Genomic DNA, 25,666 nt, shown 5'->3' on the forward strand with positions numbered 1-25,666 from the left:
ATATTTGCAAATACATGTCAACGTATGAATTATTAATTATGATTCCAGTGAGTTCAGACGTGAAGTTCAAGCTCTGATTTCTGATATTTATTTACAGTCAAATCAAATTATACAGAATGAGATATACATAGTAGTGACATATATACTAGTTATATTTATGCTTCCTAAGACATGAAACTTAACAAACAATTAACAAACTAGACAATTAATAATAACAGAAATTCTATACTTGCAAGTATTTATAGTTACCGTATTTCCTCCTGCACAAACTTTATGTTTCCCTGGACTTCTGTGTTACATTGTGCTGACCTCTCTCCAGACTGACTCCTATACTCACTACACCTCACTGACTTTCCATCTCCTCTGTCCTCTCCTCCAACTAACTAAACTATACTTCCAGTGCTGTCTTTTATCCCAAATCTTCAGGTTGAATTTTGCCATCTCCCACTCTATCCAATGTGGCAGATAATTGCGGGTTTCCCTAAAACCAGATTCTGAAGTGTTGTAAAAGTGTCAGCTGGACCAAGTTGGCTATTTCTGCTCAAACAACCATGGTGTCATAAAATTTGGTATTTCTATTCATTAATATTCCTTTTTGTTTGATGTGTAAATAGATCTGTTAAAATATCTATAAATATAGCAGCCACATTGCCCTATTATCATTGCCCCTGGCTTGGACAATGGATGAACTGGTTTTATGATTGCCCCAGGTCTGTTATAGGGCCCATACACTATGATTCTGATCTTAATTGTATGCATACCAGTGTCTGTAAGCAGTAAAAACCTGTTTCTTATACAATTACTAAACCTTACAATTAAAGCATATATCTAAATACCTGTTACTAAACATTTAACTTATACAGTATATTCAAACCAATTGAATGTATTTCTCACTTTAAAATATATATATATATTCGCTATGGTGTAAACCACATTCAATCATTAATGGTATTTCAGGCAATATCTCTAATCCTCATATTCCTAAAATATGAATAATTACTGAAATGTCAACTCCCCACCTCACCCAAAACGGCAGCAGACTGTCAATCACTGACAGTCTGCTGTTGCTCTGCGAGCGGAATAGCAGACCCGTACTGCACATGTGCAGTACCAGTTGTGTGCCTTCTCACTGCACTGTCCATCGGAGATGTGTGCTAGCCATTGGGTTAGCGTGCATCTCTGAATCGGCCCCATAGTTGTTGGTAGTGGGTTGCTGCAGCATTTACAGTCCCTCTTTGGTTTCTCTCCTTTCAAGAACACTTATGGTAATTAGATTAGTTCCTAGGTTAGGCACAAATAGTACACCTTCCACATCAGTGATAACTTCCTTGCCTTCCACTTTTAAGCACAATGTAATTGTCCCAACATTAGTGCAATTAGGACCTTGCCTCCAATACCTTGGACTTTGATTGACTCACATGGCTTTAATGACTTGAACCAACTTTCATTACAACTGAAATGCCTCATCTCTCCTAAATACATGTACCAGCAGTCCTTACAGTGGCTATCTGTAAGAGACATTGCATTGCATATACCGGCCATTTCCACTGAGATTTTAAGAGACTGGATTTAATCCAGTAACTAATTGGTTTCTGTGGCACGTTCCCTATGCTGGGAGAATCACTAACAAAGGTCTTGAAGATCTGACATTAAACCAAAACAGTGCCCCCAGTAGTGCCCAGTATATAGTGCCCCTTATATAGTGCCCCCTATGCAGTGGCCAATATACAGTGCCCCCAGTAGCAGTGCTTTTGACACATAAAACATACAGACACAAACACACACACAAGAATATTATACTTACCAAAATCCCTGCTTCTGCGCTCACCACTGTCCGCTGCTCCCATTCCACTCGCACCCAGTGTGGGAGCCGGAGTGCATGTGTGAGCTCCAGCCCGGCTCCGGCCCTGGGTGCAGCAGTGCATAATTTATGCATGCCTCTGCAACAGCGTTCAAACGCACTGGCATGCCTGTGTTTTGCCGACCACCCCTCCCCTGTCACCTCCTCCAAACTGCACTTCCTGTCAATCACTCTGCAATGGGCCTGCGTAGTCACTGCGATCGCAGTCACGATTGCAGTGTCTGGTTTGCGCACTGCGATGCATACGCAGAATGCAACAATCAGCCGATTGCGTGAGTAATCACATAAAGAATCAGGCCCCAAGTTACATGTGGTGTTGAATATGTAATGCAGTTGTTAGTGCTAGTGGTGGTTAGTCCAAACGTGGTATAACTCAACAAGTTCTTAGATTCTTTGAATCAGGTAGAACAATAACTAGCATAAGTCTCAGGGATGTCACAGGTATACCAGGGGTATATATTTATAAAAAATTAACCTCGTGGAGCTTAGGGAGTTGCTGGGTGTTGTAGTGTTCTGGGCGTTATAGCAGTAAGTACACCGACAGGTGGTGATGATACAGTGTACTTGTGGGTTCTGCTTGGCTTTGTGGGCATCTCCTGAGTCTGTCCATTCTCATGGAACACCAGGGAAAAGACATCCGGAGACGCTAAGCATGCACATGTCAAAGGCTGGGGGGATCTGGCTGAGCTCAGGCAGGTCCTAGCAACCACCGAGTCCACTTACCTTGCAGAGTACTGGATAGGGGGCAGCACAGGAGTGTACTCCTACCAACAGATCAGAGGTCACATGACAGCCAGATGATCACATGACAGCTGGAACCCGGAAGCCGTCAAGAGCAGGCAAGTGACAGATAGGCCACCAGGGACTTTAGGTCAACATTCTATCATGTCAACATGTCATCCGTGATGGCATGTTGAATGTCCACATGATCACTGTCGACACTGCATGTCAAAATTGCGACCATGTCGACATGAGAAATGTCGACTTACCATACCACACCCGTGTTGAGAGGCTGAATTCTTACAAATATTGATTCAGTCCACAATGTGGAAGTCTCCACTATGTGTAGACAACAGGTATATTTTGAAGAAAACATGTATTAAAGTGGAATCAGTATGTTATACCGCCGACCGTATGGCCGGTGGTTCAAATCACGACAGTGGAAGCCCGACAGGGGTGAAGATCCCGACAGCGGATTAAGGTAAGTAACCATAATCCTCCCCCCCCTAACATTCCCTAACCCTAACCTCCCCTCCTAGTTTCTAACCCTAACCCCCCCTAAGTGCCTAAACCTAATCCCCCCGTCCCCGCAGCCTAAACCTAAGTCTCCCATTGGGTGCCTAACCCTAACCTCCCCTGTGGGTGCCTAACCCTAACCCCCCCTTCCCCTAGCCTAACCCCAAGTCCCCCCAGGAGCCCTAAAACCTAACCGTCCCCCCCTCCACGGCAATCCGCACCCGGCGCCCGGCTTACCTTCATTCGGTATGCAGGGCATTGGGCTCTCGCTGTAGGTCTAATGACAGGCATCGGAATTTCGACGCCTGTCATTAGTGCCCTGCCGGGATTTGATAGTCAGGAAGCCGGCGGTCGACATTTCGACCATCGGCTTCCTGACTGCATCCCATTAAAATAACTAAATAATAAAATTAGGTAACTAATTAACAGGCTTATCTAGCAAGGTAACAGTAAAGTGCAGACATTTCCTCTTTGCCTCTAGCACATTACAACAATAACTGGTTTAGGAGCTATGTATATTTGCTAAATATCCTGAACAATTGTATAGGAAGTATGCCCCAACTACCGTAGAAGCTTTTATTATCCCTGCCATCGCTGACAAACTAGGCTGCACAGCAACCAACAGACTCTGCCAGACAATAGCTCCAAGTCTTAGAATAGAATTTCCATGTATTGTTTATAAATAATCAATGTTAATCCTGATGGCTGTAACTGGGTCCAGGAAGACATGGCAAAAGCTCATTGTCTATAAATAGAATAGCTTAAATGACGGGTATTGCGAGTAGCACAGCTTATTTTAATTTCGACAACGCAAACACTATACTTGCTGACTGTGGTCCTCTTCTAAACCATGGAAGGAATAACCATTAGACACTGGATAGAAACCCCAGTACGACACAAGGACATTTTTGAGAGAAGAGATCTTGAAGATTGTGTACTGGATAATGTGCTGTATGCTCTACCAGGACCTCAGTGCCCTCCTCTGCATAGACCGGTCATGCTGGAAGGAAATGAAGAGCCGGAATATAAATCCAGAGGCGAAGGCACCGCTCCCTTCCAGGTCTTGCTGGATCTGGTCCAGTTCCGTCCAGAAGACATCATTATTCAGATACTGGAAGGATGGCTCATAATCAAAGCCGAGCATGGGCGCAGAATGGATGAGCACGGCTTTGTTGCAAGAAGCGTTACACGAACATATAAATTACCTTCTGGAATTCAGTCAAAGGATTTGTCTGCCACCTTCTGCCATGACGGAGTTTTGGCTGTTAACATTCACCAGTGACTTAGAACTGCTTAAAGTCAACCCATCACCCGCACCCACCCTTCATGGGCTGACTCAATGCCTAGGGTGTATATATATGTATAGGAACTCCTTCCTCACTGATATCACTGGTTCCTGGGAGAGTGATGAGAATAATAGTGATTTAACCTCCACTGCATGTAGGTGATGGGCACAAATTTATAACAATAATGATCAGCAATTTGCTCCTAAATTCCAGAAACAGATGAAAATGGTCGTCAGACAAGTTTGATCTAAACAATTTGTTCAAACAACAGTTTTTGTCCATTTTCTGGCATTTAGGAGCAAATTACTGATCATCAGTTACTCCCATACGTTACCAGATCTTCATTCCAACCAATCAACTAGTTGGCTGGTTGAACAGATAATCTTTAGATGTGTGGCCAGCTTAAGTGATGATTGCAGCCACCTGTGTTGAACTAGGTAATTGATGAGACAGGTGGTTCAGCACAGGTGGCTGCAATCCTCAATTAGGTGGGAAGTCCAGGAGCAGGGCATTTTGTACCTAATGGAACGGGTCATGTTGGAGGGTCTGCATTAGGCTGAGAATTTGGTTAATATTGCATCAAATAGCTTTCTTTGCTCAGTTTTACATGATATATGGCAGTGATTCTCAAACTCGATCCTCAGGGCCCCCAAACAGGTCACTTTTTCCAGACCACTTAGCTGGTGCACAGGTGTATTCATTACTCACTGAAACATTTTAAAAGATCTACAGGTGGAGATAATTATTTCACCTGTGATTCTGTGAGGAGACCTTTAAAACATGCACTGTTTGGGGTCCTGAGGACCGAGTGAGTTTTTTTTTTTTTGCTTTTCTTCCAACTCTGAACGAGCCGCATTGTGCGTAATATGTACAATGCCTAAGTTCCTGCTGCTTCAGGGTTTAGATGGAGGCTCTATGGAAGTGAAGATCAAGAAAACCAGGATAAAAGACTGGTGGTTGTGAGAGAAACAGCTAAATTCATGGTAAGCACACCTCATAGGTGTATGGGGAAAACAGTGTTGTATGTAATCTAGCTGTGCACAATGGAGTATGTACACTGATGATGTTGAAGTGATAGTTAATGTTATAATTTTGCAGTGTACTTACTGTATATAACATGCTGTGTATTAAAATGTAGTCGACTTGAGAGTAAAAGCAGCTAAAGTTTGTATCTGTCTTGCTTAATATATATGTTTCAGCACTGACACCTTCAATATGACACTCACACTGTAACTTTGTTGTATGATTCGGCTTTGTCAGGACAAACTCAAACAAAACAGTATCTTTCATGGTGATCTCAGGTCCGGCAATAATCATTAGTAGGGGAGTCCTCATGACTGAGGATTGGGGGGAGAAGGACTGTACATATGGACTGGCGCAGCACAAGCGTAACATGAACATTTTGTTGCCTGAATTTCACACATCAAAATTTGTTCTATTGTGAGATTTTGCTGCAGCTTTGCTCATCTCTATTGCTGGAAAAGGAATCCGAGGGAGGGAGGGTAAAGGCCCCCATACATCAGCAATCTGAAAACCACAATTCAACAATTTGAAGATTTATTGCCCGATCTTAGGATTTCCCAATCGAGCAATCTGCGCCCATACACTACAGATCTTTTTCAGTGATTTGCAGATCGATTGCAGCAAACACAGATCTGGCAATCTTGAAAGGCCCATCATTTTACTAGTAATGGTCTGCAAATCTGCTGATCATGTCCATACACTAGCAATCTACAGCCCCAATCGATCTGTGAAATCCAACATGTTGGACAATCTGATTAAACAATTCCAATCACTTTTTGCAGGCAGATTTTTAGACACAATCGATTGCAAATTGCACGCTTGCTGCAATCCATCTCTGATGTATGGGGGCCTTTAGAGCCATAACTTAAGGCCCCCATACATCAGAGATGGATTGCAGCAATCGTGCAATTTGCAATCGATTGTGAATAAAAACTGCAATGTATGGGCTTCACAGATCGCAGATTGCAACCAAAAAGTGATTGGAATTGTTTAATCAGATTGTCCAACATGTTGGATTTCACAGATCGATTGGGGCTGTAGATTGCTAGTGTATGGACATGATCAGCAGATTTGCAGACCGTTTCTAGCAAAATGATGGGCCTTTCAATATTGCCAGATCTGTGTTTGCTGCAATCGATCTGCAAATCACTGAAAAAGATCTGTAGTGTATGGGCGCAGATTGCTCGATTGGGAAATCCTAAGATCGGGCAATAAATCTTCAAATTGTTCAATTGTGGTTTTCAGATTGCTGATGTATGGGGGCCTTAACTTTGTACAACAGCTGGATTCATCAGAAAACCAGCAGTTAAGACATTTCTAATATGTGCTGTATTTCTACCTGAAGGCTTTTACAAAACTAATACATATATTAAGCAATACACATTACAGTCAATAATGCAAGGAGCATATTCAATATCACTTAGGGACCTGTTACACATGCGTATGTTTTAATTAACATTGCCATTCATTATTAGGGGCCCATTGTAGCCAACCTATATTTAGCAAACTCTGAAAACATGCCACTGATACCCCTTTTACACCAGAGCTAAAACCCGGGTTATTGCAGGGTTAACCAAGGGTTTTCTTGGTGAAAAAGGAGACAGGGTTGGATCCCCGGGTCGAGTGACCCGACAATCCAACCCAGGTAACTTGCAGGGTTTGACACGGGAATGACCCGTGAAACCCTGCAGTGTAAACGGCGCGATCCGGGTCACAATGACCTGGAGCACACCACATGCCTGCTGATTGGCCGACTTCAGTGACGCTTGGAGATAACGTCGTCTCCAAGCGTCCACTCCACGCCGGTAGAGTCACTGCAGACCCGGCTCCGGTGTGAACGGTGCTGACTTGGGAATATCCTGGGTCCGCGCTAGCTAAATTGTTTCCCCTCGGTTATACATAGACTGCCAAGGAACAAAAACGGGTGATAAATGAGGTGTTTTTTTATTTTTATTGCTCAGTTAATAAAAAGTTCATCACAATAATTTATAAATTTTTCCTGCTGCCTGAAAAAAAACAACCTATTAAAAAACACAAATGTTATAGCTTTTTCCATTGAGGATTAAGGGCCTGAAACAGAACTAGCCACAATACTGCATCCTTATAACAGGTGTTAATCACACTTTCCAGAGGCGGTTACAGCACAAATAAGTTCTGGCATATAGATGCGGCCGGAATAAAGATACACCAGCAATTATTAGCATCTTCAAATTAAATGACGGCCATATCTTTACTATTATAAATACAAGAACCAGTATGCCCAAGTCAATGACTGTTCCACACTAGTACTTACATTTTTATTTTTTTTATTTTATTAGTACTATTTTTCGCTATTACTTTCTCACCCATAGCGGTGCCTGCCATAGCCCACGATTACGCCCCCATAAATATAAACTAGTTGCAAAACCAGAAGGCAGCAGAAAACTGCATTGTTAACTGAGGAAGGTAAAGTTACCAATGGATAGAACTGATTTTAAAAGCATCACAAAATTATATATTTCAGTAAAAAAAATACACTAGGGTTATATTTACTAAAGTGCTTTTTTTTTAGAACTGGAGATCAGATTTTAGTTATTATCTTCTAGAAGGTGCTAGCTGAATGATAAGTAGAGTGTGGTTGTTATGGGCAAAAACTCTACAGTACTTCTATAAACCTGCACTTTAGTAAATATACCCCTAGGTGTCAGTATGTAGTTTCTAATGTGTATATGTTTATACATTAAAGAGCATCCAAGTATTCTCTCTTTGGGTGGGATGTACTAAAGGTAAAAATGCGGTAAAACCCCCCAAAATTCAGTTTTCGGGGGTTTTACCACATTCCCTGAATGTACTAAGCACTTGGAATGCAATGCATTCTGGTGCTTTGTCCCAATGGGTAACGCCACCTTCAGGTGGCATTACCCAATAGAAGCCTATGGGCTTCTTATCGGGACGCTCCAGGCTGGGAGGGATCTGATCGAATCCCCCCCATGGCCGCCGTCTTTCTGCGCATACGGACGCCAAAGGGACTTCTGGGTGTGTGTTAAACCCAGAACTCCCTCTGCACTGCAGCATCACAAAGGACAGCTCTTATCGGGAGAGCTGTCCTTTGCAAAATTATTGGTACATACCTCGGTAATGAGCCACAGTATGTACCCGAAGTCAGGGGGGATGTACCACATTGTGGAAGCGATGCTTAGTACATTCCGCCCTCTGGATAAGAATTTCCGTTTCCGGGGTTTTACCGCATTTTCCGTACATGTGCCGACGGCGCTACGATGCGGAGGGTAACGCCAGCTTTTGCTGGCGTTACCCTATAGAAGCCTATGTGCTTCTACCGCATCTCAGTGGTATGAAGGATCCGATCGGATCGCATATGTGATCAATACAAATGCGGTATCTGGCGGTAAGTAGTGCACTATCTTAGTGCATCCCGCCCTCTGAGTGCTGCCATCAGCACTGCTGTTGAGGTGTGTGTGCGTATATACACACACGAGTGGTTATTTGTAGCCCGCACTCAAATGCTAATAATGAATATTGGCATCCAGGTATTTAGATTTTAAAAATACCCACATGATGACAGAGATGATAATGATTCTAATGTACTAGCCCTGGGTCTCTGGGTATATTATAATGCAAAGTATAAAGTAATAGTCCGCACAAGTTCAATATAATTTTAGAATAATGATTATCAATATGAAGTATTCAATAGATACATAGAAAAACCAACATTTAGGTCTATCCCAACTGTAGAATTCATTTGATGACTCCAGGTTGGTGGTGCACCCACACAGTTTGCGTAAAACACATAAAAGGGGGTTTCGAGATATTTCTATGCAGAGAGCACAGAAGTATATCCAAAAAAAGACAAAAAAGCCTAGGGTGGGGCACCCTTGAGAAAAACAATATAAGTAATATAAACAATCTGAAAGTGATATGGTGAAATAAATTAAAACTTAATGTTTATTCTTACCTAAAATAAGACTCTCTCCTAGCAGTAATTGCAATGTATCGCAAATAACAAATGACACAATAAGCACCTACAAAGGGTGTATGAGAGAGATGAAAGAGTAATTGTTAACCAGGATCAAAAAACAATTAATAAAAACCTTGTATATGATGCAATCAATGGTTGCAAAGATAATTGATATGTAATATATATATAATATATATATATATATATATATATATATATATATATATATATATATATAATGTTGTAATCACTGTCAATATACAGGAAGAATTAACTTGGTGTGAGTAGATATTCAAGTAAATGAGCAACCAGAAGCATATAATCTTAACAAGGTAATATGGGCGAATATATAAGAAGGACCTCAAATCTCTAGTTCTCCAATGAAAGTTCACAGAGAAACTAGACAGACCACCTTAAAGATTTAAGTACAATTGTAATGATTCAGTACATCTTAATAGGGGAACCTAGATAAGTGTAAGTACCCTCGATTGTGTGCAGCCTGGTGAGCTATTTTTAGCAAAATCAAAAATACAGGTAAGATAATGTAGTTGAGAAAACCCATTCAATAGTTCTTGTCCATCATATAGGACAAATTACACATATAACCACCTTTTTAAACAGTGCTAGGGTTCTAAATGTGGGTTTATGACATATACCACGTCGAGATAATATGGGGTAAATAAAAATTACACACAAGTTATAGGCACAATAAAGGTGAGTAATTATGAAGTGTCAATAAACATATTGAGTCAGCATACAAATGAAGAGTCTCTGTCACCTGATTAAAGAATAGGGTTAGTGAAATCACATAAGGTCCCAGCAGTGACTTTACTAGTTTAGTTGTGCTGTATCGTAATTCTGCATTCATTTATGTATGACATAAAAAAATCACAATCATAATTGGTTATTATATGAGGATATCAAATGCCTAAACCAGAGATGGTAATGAAAAAAGTAAGGTCTGGAATAAATGGACGCAGCGTCACTTCTGCTATCCCCTCTCTGGATCAAATAGGGAATGAGAGAGTGACAGCAGCGTATATGCCAGATGAAACAACAGACAGCGCTTCTGCTGTCTCAGATAATAGCTGCGTCTCTCCCCTGATACCAGTTGACATTGCAGGGGAAGTCAAGCGCTAGGGACTCAGATGAGAGAGCACTTATAGAGCGATAGAAAGATACCTGTAGGTAAAGTCTTATTCTGTAGGGCTGCAGTGAGGTGCGTATGAGGTCCTTGCTGCTATGAGCACTGGAACGGACGCGCGTTTCGCCGGGAAGGCTTGGTCACCTGATCACCTGATCACCCCTAGGCTTTTTTGTCTTTTTTTGGATATACTTCTATGCTCTCTGCATAGAAATATCTCTAAACCCCCTTTTATATATTATAATGCACACTGTATGTTACAATATGGATCAAAAGCCATAGGATCATACACCGGAAAAACTGCACCCCCCCCCCCCCCTTCCTGTAATTTGCCAGAACAAAGGGGGCAACCCTATCTGGGACTGAGGGGCCTAGTCATCAAACAATAATTGTCCCATTAATCATGTGGAAACGCTGCATATTTAGGTTACTGGGCCATTCATCATCGTGGGTCCAAATAGAACCACCTGATATTCGGCAAACTCTGAAAACTGATGGTTTTCGGAGTTTGCCTGTGAGAACAAATGACATCTTCACTGTGAAACCACTTAGCGCATCTATGTGCGCTCCCGATCCATGACCAATTGAAATAAGCACATGCTTGATAATTCTGGTTGTAAATAGCCATGTTAAATGTTGAGAAAAATGGGAAAATCAGCTTGTACCCTAAAAAAGTGCAAATAAATATTGGCTAACAGTAAAGGGTGAAGATTCAATTATTTTTTGCACGCCGCTCAGTAATGGGCTGAGCAATTAAATTGTTGAAATAAATTGAGGAACTACTTTCTAAATGAGACTGTACATAAATATTTTATACTTAGGGGAAGATACGGTGTTAGTAGGGAGATATAGGGCTAGATGTATCAAGCATCACATTATAGATGCAATACATCCCGCCACCTACTGCATGCATACCAGCGTTAATAACATTAATAATGACAGTATGTGATTAAAGGACAGCTCTTCCGAAATCAGCTTTCCCTTGTGAAGGTGGGTCTTTCAGGTTTATGACCCAGAAGTCCCTCCACACATGAGCTGAAGCGTGAGCCACAGGCGCCCCTGGGAGGGTTAAAATTGGCAGTGGCTTCACTAGGGCGTGTGGGCACACCGGGTGATGCCATCCAAGGGGATGACACCAAAATATCAGAGCTACACCCCATCGGATGGTGTCACCAAGCAGAGCAGCTGCAGTGATGGATGACGAGGAAGGAGCATGATAAGCAGTCCTGCCCCCTAACTGGCACACATCAGGGGGCGTGACCACGCGGAAACAATATCACGTGCCTTTCTGAGGGATCTGGAGGTGCCGCACCGGATGTCACAACCCATTGTGACGCCTCTGGCTATGGGATATCTCTAACTCCATCTATAGATGGCGATGCCAATCGGGTACAAGCTATGGAAAGTTTTGGTTTCCAGAGCTTTATACATATGGGGAATGCGGTTAATACTCAGAAAACAGCAGTTTTCAGAGTTTTGGCTGCATTTTCACTTTAGTACATCCCGCCCACAAAGAGATGCAAAAACAATAAAAAGGTTGATTGAAAGTGGCTAAATTTATGTGAGCCTTTGCCTTATTAAAATTTAAGATTCAGGTGCACATTTATTATCTGGTTCTAGATCCGATTATTAACGTTTCTTATCGACGCCATTCGTGGCAATAAGAAATTATTGTTCTCCAGAACGTAATAAAAATCACATGCAGGCTTACAGGGACTCCAAAGGGAGCCTGACCCTGCAATATTAAGTGACTGCTAATGCGATCTCTTATGCTGGGTACGCACTATGGCCCTGATTCAGAGCCGGACGCTCTTTGTGAGCGCTCGCTCTGAATCTGGGCGGCCTGTTTGTTTTTTTTGGGGCCGGACTCCAGGCCGCTCACTAAGCTGTGGGTGACCACCCACAGCTTTTGCGAGCGGCCAGGTGATGGTCGCGACCATCGGGCTTGCGACGAGACCCTTGTGGTAGGGTCTCATTCCCGCAAGCCCCAGTGAGCTTCCTGCTCTAATAGAGCAGGAAGCTCACTACTGACATCACGAGTGATGTCAGTAGGGCCGCCCTCAAACGGCAGGCGTTCCTTCAGGAATGCCTCCTTTTGGCCAGCCACCCCTCTTCCCCGCCTACAAAACGGGGCGAGCTGTCGATCAACATCGACAGCCACCCCGTTTTGTTGCGAGCCCCGGAGGAAGTGATTTCTCACTTGCTCCAGGGCGTGTGCACGCGGCGTGTACGCACTGCCTGGCCATCGACCCGCTTGCGAGCACATAGCGCTTGCGAGCGGGTCTGAATCAGGCCCTACATAATATGTCGTCCGATCCGGACAGCCTCTCTGGGGCCTATCCGCGTTTTCACAGAATAACCACACATGCAGGCTGGAAGCGGCCATCTTCCTAACACATTCACCACATGCCTGATCATGGTCTGATTGGTATTAGATTATCAGGCACCGGCTTAGAGATAGATTAGTTAGTGATAATGGCGTTCTTAGGGGAGTTAAAGTGGCTGCAAATAATGAAATGAGATATACCATTGGGTACATTATAGTGGCTTTAGTTTATACAGATTTGCTGAATCCTGGGATTAGTTCAGGAGAGACAAAAGGCGCGGCTTGCCTTATATAGTGGCTGTAGAGACGGGAGATCCTGCAGAGGTATAGTGGCTTTGCAGACACAAAAGAGATCTGTGAATGGCATATTGTCAGACTAGTCAGAAAGAATACAAAGTACAGGAGAGGAAACCACATATCCCGAAGCGTGCACTGTACTTTAATTACAGGGTGCTAAATTGGATTATGAAAGTTGCTAATAAAGAAATGGTCTATTAAAAAAAAAATTATATTTAATATACAGTAAAATATTAAAATTCTCACTTGAATTAAAAGGTCTTCATATATTGGGGCCATTTACGAAGAGCGGCTGTAGTTGTGGGCATCTGCGTTAGCCTGATTTACTACCTGAAAGACGTCGTTCACAGACATATCGTGTCGGCTGTGCTGCGCAGCCAATGCCCAATATATTGCTGCAGAAGTAGCAGGGAGGAGGTCGCGACACCCCCCCGACCAGAGGTACCCGTGGCCAGATCACAGATGATGGTTGGTCAGCGTGTATGAACAACCATCATCTGCAGATATATCTGTAAGGTGCTTAAGACAGATCATGAAAAGGTCATAGAGGAATTGAAGAAATATACTGAGGTTTTGGGAGTGCTGCGTAAGTTAGAGAAAGTGGAAGACCCCAGGATATTGGAAAAGGAGAACCAGAGGGGATACAAGTATACAGCTTGGAGTGGAGGAAGACCCTGGAAAGGAGTGGAAGCTAGGAGGGATACCAGAGTCATGGGAATAGAAGAAAATCCCAGCATATTGGAGGAGGATGATGAGGGGGAGAGGTAGCATAGGGGGCACCTGGTTACTAGGAGTGGAAGAAGATCCAGGGATATTGGAGCAGGAGGGAAACAGAATAATGTAGTGGAAGGAGACTCCAGAAAATTGGAGAAGCTGGGGGAATGCCCGAATAATGGAAAGGAAGAAGTCCGGGAATATTAGAGGTGGAGAAGCTAGGCTGATACTGGGATACTGGGAGTGGAGGAAAGCCCAAGGATATTGGATGTTGATGAGAAGCTGGGGATATACTGGGATACTTGGAGTGGAAAAAGGGATATTGGATGAGGAGAAGCTGGGTGATATTAGGATACTGAAGATGTTCCCAGGATATTGGAGGAGAAGCTGGGGGTGTCCGGTATACTGCAGTGGGAGAAGTTCCTGGGATATTGGATGAAGAGAAGAAGCTGGGGGTAGAAGAACCAGGAATATTAGGAGAGATGCTGGGGAATACTGTGGTGGAAGAAGTCCTGTGATGTTGGATTAAGATGAAAAGCTGGGGTATACTGGGAAGGGAAGAAAACCCAGGATATTGGATGTTGATCAGAAACTGGACAAGGAGCAGCTGGGCGATACCAGGTTACTGGAGTGGAAAAAGTCCGCAGACGATGCTTGGGGATGAAATAGAGGAAGAAGACCCAGGGGTTTTGAATAGGGAGAAGCTGACGAATACTGAGAGTAGAAGAAATAAGCAGTGATTCTCAAACCCGGTCCTCAGGACCCCAAACAGTTCACGTTTTCCATGTCACCTAGCAGGTGCACAGGTGTATTCATTGCTCACTGACTTATTATAAACGATCCACAGGTGGAGCTAATAATTTCACTTGTGATTCTGTGAGGAGATCTGGAAAACATGCACTGTTTGTAGTCCTGAGGACCAAGTTTGATGTGAACTAGAATAACGGAGGAGGAGGAGGAGGAGGAGATGCTTGGAGATAGTGGACTGGAAGAAGAGCCAGAGATAATGGATGAGTAGGAGAACCTGAGGATACTGGGAGAGGTAGAAGTAACTGGGTTAATGTAGGGGAAGGAGATGCTTGGGGATAGTGAACTGGAAGAAGACCAGGGATATTGGATGAGGAGAAGCTAGGGAAAGAAGTAACTGGGATAATGGAGGAGGAGGAGAAACTGGGGATACTGGAGAGGAAGAAGTAACTTGGATAATGGAGGAGGAGGAGGAGGAGAAGCTGGGGATACTGGAGAGGAAGAAGTAACTGGGATAACGGAGGAGAAGAAGCTGGGAATACTGGAGAGGAAGAAGTAACTGGGATAACGGAGGAGGAGGAGAAGCTGGGGATACTGGAGAGGAAGAAATAACTGGGATAACCGAGGAGGACAAACTGGGGATACTGGAGAAGAAGTAACTGGGATAACGGAGGAGGAGGAGAAGCTGGGGATACTGGAGAGGAAGAAGTAACTGGGATAACGGAGGAGGAGGAGAAGCTGGGGATACTGGAGAGGAAGAAATAACTGGGATAACGGAGGAGGAGAAGCTGGGGATACTGGAGAGGAAGAAATAACTGGGATAACGGAGGAGGAGAAGCTGGGGATACTGGAGAAGTAGTAACTGGGATAACGGAGGAGGAGGAGATGCTGGGGATACTGGAGAGGAAGAAGTAACTGGGATAACGGAGGAGGAGGAGAAGCTGGGGATACTGGAGAAGAAGTAGTAACTGGGATAACGGAGGAGGAGGAGAATCTGGGGATACTGGAGAGGAAGAAGTAACTGGGATAATGGAGGAGGAGAAGCTGGGGATACTTCAGAGGAAGAAGTAACTGGGATAACGAAGGAGGAGGAGAAGCTGGGGATACCGGAGAAGTAGTAACTGGGATAACGGAAGAGGAGAAGCTGGGGATACTGGAGAGGAAGAAGTAACTGGGATAATGGAGGAGGAGAAGCTGGGGATACTTCAGAGGAAGAAGTAACTGGGATAACGAAGGAGGAGGAGAAGCTGGGGATACCGGAGAAGTAGTAACTGGGATAACGGAAGAGGAGAAGCTGGGGATACTGGAGAGTAAGAAGTAACTGGGATAACGGAGGAGGAGAAGCTGGGGATACTGGAGAAGTAGTAACTGGGATAACGGAAGAGGAGAAGCTGGGGATACTGGAGAGGAAGAAATAACTGGGATAACGGAGGAGGAGGAGGAGAAGCTGGGGATACTGGAGAGGAAGAAGTAACTGGGATAACGGAGGAGGAGGAGAAGCTGGGGATACTGGAGAAGAAGTAGTAACTGGGATAACGGAGGAGGAGGAGAATCTGGGGATACTGGAGAGGAAGAAGTAACTGGGATAACGGAGGAGGAGAAGCTGGGGATACTTCAGAGGAAGAAGTAACTGGGATAACGAAGGAGGAGAAGCTGGGGATACTGGAGAAGTAGTAACTGGGATAACGGAAGAGGAGAAGCTGGGGATACTGGAGAGGAAGAAGTAACTGGGATAACGGAGGAGGAGGAGAAGCTGGGGATACTGGAGAAGTAGTAACTGGGATAACGGAAGAGGAGAAGCAGGGGATACTGGAGAGGAAGAAATAACTGGGATAACGGAGGAGGAGGAGAAGCTGGGGATACTGGAGAGGAAGAAGTAACTGGGATAACGGAGGAGGAGGAGAAGCTGGGGATACTGGAGAGGAAGAAGTAACTGGGATAACGGAGGAGGAGGAGAAGCTGGGGATACTAGAGAAGTAATAACTGGGATAACGGAGGAGGAGAAGCTGGGGATACTGGAGAAGAAGTAGTAACTGGGATAACGGAGGAGAAGCTGGGGATACTGGAGAGGAAGAAGTAACTGGGATAACGGAGGAGGAGGAGAAGCTGGGGATACTGGAGAAGTAATAACTGGGATAACGGAGGAGGAGAAGCTGGGGATACTGGAGAAGTAGTAACTGGGATAACGGAAGAGGAGAAGCTGGGGATACTGGAGAGGAAGAAATAACTGGGATAACGGAGGAGGAGGAGAAGCTGGGGATACTGGAGAGGAAGAAGTAACTGGGATAACGGAGGAGGAGGAGAAGCTGGGGATACTGGAGAAGTAGTAACTGGGATAACGGAAGAGGAGAAGCTGGTGATACTGGAGAGGAAGAAGTAACTGGGATAACGGAGGAGGAGGAGAAGCTGGGGATACTGGAGAAGAAGTAGTAACTGGGATAACGGAAGAGGAGAAGCTGGGGATACTGGAGAGGAAGAAATAACTGTGATAACGGAGGAGGAGGAGAAGCTGGGGATACTGGAGAGGAAGAAGTAACTGGGATAACGGAGGAGGAGGAGAAGCTGGGGATACTGGAGAAGTAATAACTGGGATAACGGAGGAGAAGCTGGGGATACTGGAGAAGTAGTAACTGGGATAACGGAGGAGGAGGAGAATCTGGGGATACTGGAGAGGAAGAAGTAACTGGGATAACGGAGGAGAAGCTGGGGATACTTCAGAGGAAGAAGTAACTGGGATAACGAAGGAGGAGGAGAAGCTGGGGATACTGGAGAAGTAGTAACTGGGATAAACGGAAGAGGAGAAGCTGGGGATACTGGAGAGGAAGAAGTAACTGGGATAACGGAGGAGAAGCTGGGAATACTGGAGAAGTAGTAACTGGGATAACGGAAGAGGAGAAGCTGGGGATACTGGAGAGGAAGAAATAACTGGGATAACGGAGGAGGAGGAGAAGCTGGGGATACTGGAGAGGAAGAAGTAACTGGGATAACGGAGGAGGAGGAGAAGCTGGGGATACTGGAGAAGTAATAACTGGGATAACGGAGGAGGAGAAGCTGGGGATACTGGAGAAGAAGTAGTAACTGGGATAACGGAAGAGGAGAAGCTGGGGATACTGGAGAGGAAGAAATAACTGGGATAACGGAGGAGGAGGAGAAGCTGGGGATACTGGAGAGGAAGAAGTAACTGGGATAACGGAGGAGGAGGAGAAGCTGGGGATACTGGAGAAGAAGTAGTAACTGGGATAACGGAAGAGGAGAAGCTGGGGATACTGGAGAGGAAGAAATAACTGGGATAACGGAGGAGGAGGAGAAGCTGGGGATACTGGAGAAGTAATAACTGGGATAACGGAGGAGGAGAAGCTGGGGATACTGGAGAACAAGTAGTAACTGGGATAACGGAAGAGGAGAAGCTGGGGATACTGGAGAGGAAGAAGTAACTGGGATAACGGAGGAGGAGGAGAAGCTGGGGATACTGGAGAAGTAATAACTGGGATAACGGAGGAGGAGAAGCTCGGGATACTGGAGAAGTAGTAACTGGGATAACGGAAGAGGAGAAGCTGGGGATACTGGAGAGGAAGAAATAACTGGGATAACGGAGGAGGAGGAGAAGCTGGGGATACTGGAGAGGAAGAAGTAACTGGGATAACGGAGGAGGAGGAGAAGCTGGGGATACTGGAGAAGAAGTAGTAACTGGGATAACGGAAGAGGAGAAGCTGGGGATACTGGAGAGGAAGAAATAACTGGGATAACGGAGGAGGAGGAGAAGCTGGGGTTACTGGAGAGGAAGAAGTAACTGGGATAACGGAGGAGGAGGAGAAGCTGGGGTTACTGGAGAGGAAGAAGTAACTGGGATAACGGAGGAGGAGGAGAAGCTGGGGATACTGGAGAAGTAATAACTGGGATAACGGAGGAGAAGCTGGGGATACTGGAGAGGAAGAAGTAACTGGGATAACGGAGGAGGAGGAGAAGCTGGGGATACTGGAGAAGTAATAACTGGGATAACGGAGGAGGAGAAGCTGGGGATACTGGAGAACAAGTAGTAACTGGGATAACGGAAGAGGAGAAGCTGGGGATACTGGAGAGGAAGAAGTAACTGGGATAACGGAGGAGGAGGAGAAGCTGGGGATACTGGAGAAGTAATAACTGGGATAACGGAGGAGGAGAAGCTGGGGATACTGGAGAAGAAGTAGTAACTGGGATAACGGAAGAGGAGAAGCTGGGGATACTGGAGAGGAAGAAATAACTGGGATAACGGAGGAGGAGGAGAAGCTGGGGATACTGGAGAGGAAGAAGTAACTGGGATAACGGAGGAGGAGGAGAAGCTGGGGATACTGGAGAAGAAGTAGTAACTGGGATAACGGAAGAGGAGAAGCTGGGGATACTGGAGAGGAAGAAATAACTGGGATAACGGAGGAGGAGAAGCTGGGGATACTGGAGAGGAAGAAATAACTGGGATAACGGAGGAGGAGGAGAAGCTGGGGATACTGGAGAGGAAGAAGTAACTGGGATAACGGAGGAGGAGGAGAAGCTGGGGATACTGGAGAAGTAATAACTGGGATAACGGAGGAGAAGCTGGGGATACTGGAGAGGAAGAAGTAACTGGGATAACGGAGGAGGAGGAGAAGCTGGGGATACTGGAGAAGTAATAACTGGGATAACGGAGGAGGAGAAGCTGGGGATACTGGAGAAGAAGTAGTAACTGGGATAACGGAAGAGGAGAAGCTGGGGATACTGGAGAGGAAGAAATAACTGGGATAACGGAGGAGGAGGAGAAGCTGGGGATACTGGAGAGGAAGAAGTAACTGGGATAACGGAGGAGGAGGAGAAGCTGGGGATACTGGAGAAGAAGTAGTAACTGGGATAACGGAAGAGGAGAAGCTGGGGATACTGGAGAGGAAGAAATAACTGGGATAACGGAGGAGGAGGAGAAGCTGGGGATACTGGAGAGGAAGAAGTAACTGGGATAACGGAGGAGGAGGAGAAGCTGGGGATACTGGAGAAGTAATAACTGGGATAACGGAGGAGAAGCTGGGGATACTGGAGAGGAAGAAGTAACTGGGATAACGGAGGAGGAGGAGAAGCTGGGGATACTGGAGAAGTAATAACTGGGATAACGGAGGAGGAGAAGCTGGGGATACTGGAGAACAAGTAGTAATTGGGATAACGGAAGAGGAGAAGCTGGGGATACTGGAGAGGAAGAAGTAACTGGGATAACGGAGGAGGAGGAGAAGCTGGGGATACTGGAGAAGTAATAACTGGGATAACGGAGGAGGAGAAACTGGGGATACTGGAGAAGAAGTAGTAACTGGGATAACGGAAGAGGAGAAGCTGGGGATACTGGAGAGGAAGAAATAACTGGGATAACGGAGGAGGAGGAGAAGCTGGGGATACTGGAGAGGAAGAAGTAACTGGGATAACGGAGGAGGAGGAGAAGCTGGGGATACTGGAGAAGAAGTAGTAACTGGGATAACGGAAGAGGAGGAGAAGCTGGGGATACTGGAGAGGAAGAAATAACTGGGATAACGGAGGAGGAGGAGAAGCTGGGGATACTGGAGAGGAAGAAGTAACTGGGATAACGGAGGAGGAGAAGAAGCTGGGGATACTGGAGAAGTAATAACTGGGATAACGGAGGAGAAGCTGGGGATACTGGAGAGGAAGAAGTAACTGGGATAACGGAGGAGGAGGAGAAGCTGGGGATACTGGAGAAGTAATAACTGGGATAACGGAGGAGGAGAAGCTGGGGATACTGGAGAGGAAGAAATAACTGGGATAACGGAGGAGGAGGAGGAGAAGCTGGGGATACTGGAGAGGAAGAAGTAACTGGGATAACGGAGGAGGAGGAGAAGCTGGGGATACTGGAGAAGTAATAACTGGGATAACGGAGAAGCTGGGAATACTGGAGAGGAAGAAGTAACTGGGATAACGGAGGAGGAGAAGCTGGGGATACTGGAGAAGTAATAACTGGGATAACGGAGGAGGAGAAGCTGGGGATACTGGAGAACAAGTAGTAACTGGGATAACGGAAGAGGAGAAGCTGGGGATACTGGAGAGGAAGAAGTAACTGGGATAACGGAGGAGGAGGAGAAGCTGGGGATACTGGAGAAGTAATAACTGGGATAACGGAGGAGGAGAAGCTGGGGATACTGGAGAAGTAGTAACTGGGATAACGGAAGAGGAGAAGCTGGGGATACTGGAGAGGAAGAAATAACTGGGATAACGGAGGAGGAGGAGAAGCTGGGGATACTGGAGAGGAAGAAGTAACTGGGATAACGGAGGAGGAGGAGAAGCTGGGGATACTGGAGAAGAAGTAGTAACAGGGATAACGGAAGAGGAGAAGCTGGGGATACTGGAGAGGAAGAAATAACTGGGATAACGGATGAGGAGGAGAAGCTGGGGATACTGGAGAGGAAGAAGTAACTGGGATAACGGAGGAGGAGGAGAAGCTGGGGTTACTGGAGAGGAAGAAGTAACTGGGATAACGGAGGAGGAGGAGAAGCTGGGGATACTGGAGAAGTAATAACTGGGATAACGGAGGAGAAGCTGGGGATACTGGAGAGGAAGAAGTAACTGGGATAACGGAGGAGGAGGAGAAGCTGGGGATACTGGAGAAGTAATAACTGGGATAACGGAGGAGGAGAAGCTGGGGATACTGGAGAAGAAGTAGTAACTGGGATAACGGAAGAGGAGAAGCTGGGGATACTGGAGAGGAAGAAATAACTGGGATAACGGAGGAGGAGGAGAAGCTGGGGATACTGGAGAGGAAGAAATAACTGGGATAACGGAGGAGGAGGAGAAGCTGGGGATACTGGAGAGGAAGAAGTAACTGGGATAACGGAGGAGGAGGAGAAGCTGGGGATACTGGAGAAGTAATAACTGGGATAACGGAGGAGAAGCTGGGGATACTGGAGAGGAAGAAGTAACTGGGATAACGGAGGAGGAGGAGAAGCTGGGGATACTGGAGAAGTAATAACTGGGATAACGGAGGAGGAGAAGCTGGGGATACTGGAGAAGTAGTAACTGGGATAACGGAAGAGGAGAAGCTGGGGATACTGGAGAGTAAGAAATAACTGGGATAACGGAGGAGGAGGAGAAGCTGGGGATACTGGAGAGGAAGAAGTAACTGGGATAACGGAGGAGGAGGAGAAGCTGGGGATACTGGAGAAGAAGTAGTAACTGGGATAACGGAAGAGGAGAAGCTGGGGATACTGGAGAGGAAGAAATAACTGGGATAACGGAGGAGGAGGAGAAGCTGGGGATACTGGAGAGGAAGAAGTAACTGGGATAACGGAGGAGGAGGAGAAGCTGGGGATACTGGAGAAGTAATAACTGGGATAACGGAGGAGAAGCTGGGGATACTGGAGAGGAAGAAGTAACTGGGATAACGGAGGAGGAGGAGAAGCTGGGGATACTGGAGAAGTAATAACTGGGATAACGGAGGAGGAGAAGCTGGGGATACTGGAGAACAAGTAGTAACTGGGATAACGGAAGAGGAGAAGCTGGGGATACTGGAGAGGAAGAAGTAACTGGGATAACGGAGGAGGAGGAGAAGCTGGGGATACTGGAGAAGTAATAACTGGGATAACGGAGGAGGAGAAGCTGGGGATACTGGAGAAGAAGTAGTAACTGGGATAACGGAAGAGGAGAAGCTGGGGATACTGGAGAGGAAGAAATAACTGGGATAACGGAGGAGGAGGAGAAGCTGGGGATACTGGAGAGGAAGAAGTAACTGGGATAACGGAGGAGGAGGAGAAGCTGGGGATACTGGAGAAGAAGTAGTAACTGAGATAACGGAAGAGGAGGAGAAGCTGGGGATACTGGAGAGGAAGAAATAACTGGGATAACGGAGGAGGAGGAGAAGCTGGGGATACTGGAGAGGAAGAAGTAACTGGGATAACGGAGGAGGAGAAGAAGCTGGGGATACTGGAGAAGTAATAACTGGGATAACGGAGGAGAAGCTGGGGATACTGGAGAGGAAGAAGTAACTGGGATAACGGAGGAGGAGGAGAAGCTGGGGATACTGGAGAAGAAGTAGTAACTGGGATAACGGAAGAGGAGAAGCTGGGGATACTGGAGAGGAAGAAATAACTGGGATAACGGAGGAGGAGGAGAAGCTGGGGATACTGGAGAGGAAGAAGTAACTGGGATAACGGAGGAGGAGGAGAAGCTGGGGATACTGGAGAAGTAATAACTGGGATAACGGAGGAGAAGCTGGGGATACTGGAGAGGAAGAAGTAACTGGGATAACGGAGGAGGAGGAGAAGCTGGGGATACTGGAGAAGTAATAACTGGGATAACGGAGGAGGAGAAGCTGGGGATACTGGAGAACAAGTAGTAACTGGGATAACGGAAGAGGAGAAGCTGGGGATACTGGAGAGGAAGAAGTAACTGGGATAACGGAGGAGGAGGAGAAGCTGGGGATACTGGAGAAGTAATAACTGGGATAACGGAGGAGGAGAAGCTGGGGATACTGGAGAAGAAGTAGTAACTGGGATAACGGAAGAGGAGAAGCTGGGGATACTGGAGAGGAAGAAATAACTGGGATAACGGAGGAGGAGGAGAAGCTGGGGATACTGGAGAGGAAGAAGTAACTGGGATAACGGAGGAGGAGGAGAAGCTGGGGATACTGGAGAAGAAGTAGTAACTGGGATAACGGAAGAGGAGGAGAAGCTGGGGATACTGGAGAGGAAGAAATAACTGGGATAATGGAGGAGGAGGAGAAGCTGGGGATACTGGAGAGGAAGAAGTAACTGGGATAACGGAGGAGGAGAAGAAGCTGGGGATACTGGAGAAGTAATAACTGGGATAACGGAGGAGAAGCTGGGGATACTGGAGAGGAAGAAGTAACTGGGATAACGGAGGAGGAGGAGAAGCTGGGGATACTGGAGAAGTAATAACTGGGATAACGGAGGAGGAGAAGCTGGGGATACTGGAGAGGAAGAAATAACTGGGATAACGGAGGAGGAGGAGAAGCTGGGGATACTGGAGAGGAAGAAGTAACTGGGATAACGGAGGAGGAGGAGAAGCTGGGGATACTGGAGAAGTAATAACTGGGATAACGGAGAAGCTGGGGATACTGGAGAGGAAGAAGTAACTGGGATAACGGAGGAGGAGGAGAAGCTGGGGATACTGGAGAAGTAATAACTGGGATAACGGAGGAGGAGAAGCTGGGGATACTGGAGAAGAGGTAGTAACTGGGATAACGGAAGAGGAGAAGCTGGGGATACTGGAGAGGAAGAAATAACTGGGATAACGGAGGAGGAGGAGAAGCTGGGGATACTGGAGAGGAAGAAGTAACTGGGATAACGGAGGAGGAGGAGAAGCTGGGGATACTGGAGAAGAAGTAGTAACTGGGATAACGGAAGAGGAGAAGCTGGGGATACTGGAGAGGAAGAAATAACTGGGATAACGGAGGAGGAGGAGGAGAAGCTGGGGATACTGGAGAGGAAGAAGTAACTGGGATAACGGAGGAGGAGGAGAAGCTGGGGATACTGGAGAAGTAATAACTGGGATAACGGAGGAGAAGCTGGGGATACTGGAGAGGAAGAAGTAACTGGGATAACGGAGGAGGAGGAGAAGCTGGGGATACTGGAGAAGTAATATCTGGGATAACGGAGGAGGAGAAGCTGGGGATACTGGAGAACAAGTAGTAACTGGGATAACGGAAGAGGAGAAGCTGGGGATACTGGAGAGGAAGAAGTAACTGGGATAACGGAGGAGGAGGAGAAGCTGGGGATACTGGAGAAGTAATAACTGGGATAACGGAGGAGGAGAAGCTGGGGATACTGGAGAAGAAGTAGTAACTGGGATAACGGAAGAGGAGAAGCTGGGGATACTGGAGAGGAAGAAATAACTGGGATAACGGAGGAGGAGGAGAAGCTGGGGATACTGGAGAGGAAGAAGTAACTGGGATAACGGAGGAGGAGGAGAAGCTGGGGATACTGGAGAAGAAGTAGTAACTGGGATAACGGAAGAGGAGGAGAAGCTGGGGATACTGGAGAGGAAGAAATAACTGGGATAACGGAGGAGGAGGAGAAGCTGGGGATACTGGAGAGGAAGAAGTAACTGGGATAACGGAGGAGGAGAAGAAGCTGGGGATACTGGAGAAGTAATAACTGGGATAACGGAGGAGAAGCTGGGGATACTGGAGAGGAAGAAGTAACTGGGATAACGGAGGAGGAGGAGAAGCTGGGGATACTGGAGAAGTAATAACTGGGATAACGGAGGAGGAGAAGCTGGGGATACTGGAGAGGAAGAAATAACTGGGATAACGGAGGAGGAGGAGAAGCTGGGGATACTGGAGAGGAAGAAGTAACTGGGATAACGGAGGAGGAGGAGAAGCTGGGGATACTGGAGAAGTAATAACTGGGATAACGGAGAAGCTGGGAATACTGGAGAGGAAGAAGTAACTGGGATAACGGAGGAGGAGAAGCTGGGGATACTGGAGAAGTAATAACTGGGATAACGGAGGAGGAGAAGCTGGGGATACTGGAGAACAAGTAGTAACTGGGATAACGGAAGAGGAGAAGCTGGGGATACTGGAGAGGAAGAAGTAACTGGGATAACGGAGGAGGAGGAGAAGCTGGGGATACTGGAGAAGTAATAACTGGGATAACGGAGGAGGAGAAGCTGGGGATACTGGAGAAGTAGTAACTGGGATAACGGAAGAGGAGAAGCTGGGGATACTGGAGAGGAAGAAATAACTGGGATAACGGAGGAGGAGGAGAAGCTGGGGATACTGGAGAGGAAGAAGTAACTGGGATAACGGAGGAGGAGGAGAAGCTGGGGATACTGGAGAAGAAGTAGTAACTGGGATAACGGAAGAGGAGAAGCTGGGGATACTGGAGAGGAAGAAATAACTGGGATAACGGAGGAGGAGGAGAAGCTGGGGATACTGGAGAGGAAGAAGTAACTGGGATAACGGAGGAGGAGGAGAAGCTGGGGTTACTGGAGAGGAAGAAGTAACTGGGATAACGGAGGAGGAGGAGGAGAAGCTGGGGATACTGGAGAAGTAATAACTGGGATAACGGAGGAGAAGCTGGGGATACTGGAGAGGAAGAAGTAACTGGGATAACGGAGGAGG

At 46.1% G+C, this 25,666-nt stretch overlaps 1 protein-coding gene across 1 annotated transcript; it reads left to right on the forward strand.

The window, feature by feature from the left end:
- Window positions 1-3,947: 3,947 nt before the first annotated feature.
- HSPB3 (heat shock protein family B (small) member 3) lies at window positions 3,948-4,379 on the forward strand. Its single transcript, XM_088469489.1, has one exon. The coding sequence runs from the start codon at window positions 3,948-3,950 to the stop codon at window positions 4,377-4,379; it is 432 nt and encodes a 143-aa protein (XP_088325615.1).
- Window positions 4,380-25,666: the final 21,287 nt, after the last annotated feature.

This window comes from Taudactylus pleione, unplaced genomic scaffold (assembly GCF_031769625.1).
Source record: "Taudactylus pleione unplaced genomic scaffold, aTauple2 ptg000092l, whole genome shotgun sequence".
NCBI classification, from domain to species: Eukaryota; Metazoa; Chordata; class Amphibia; order Anura; family Myobatrachidae; genus Taudactylus; species Taudactylus pleione.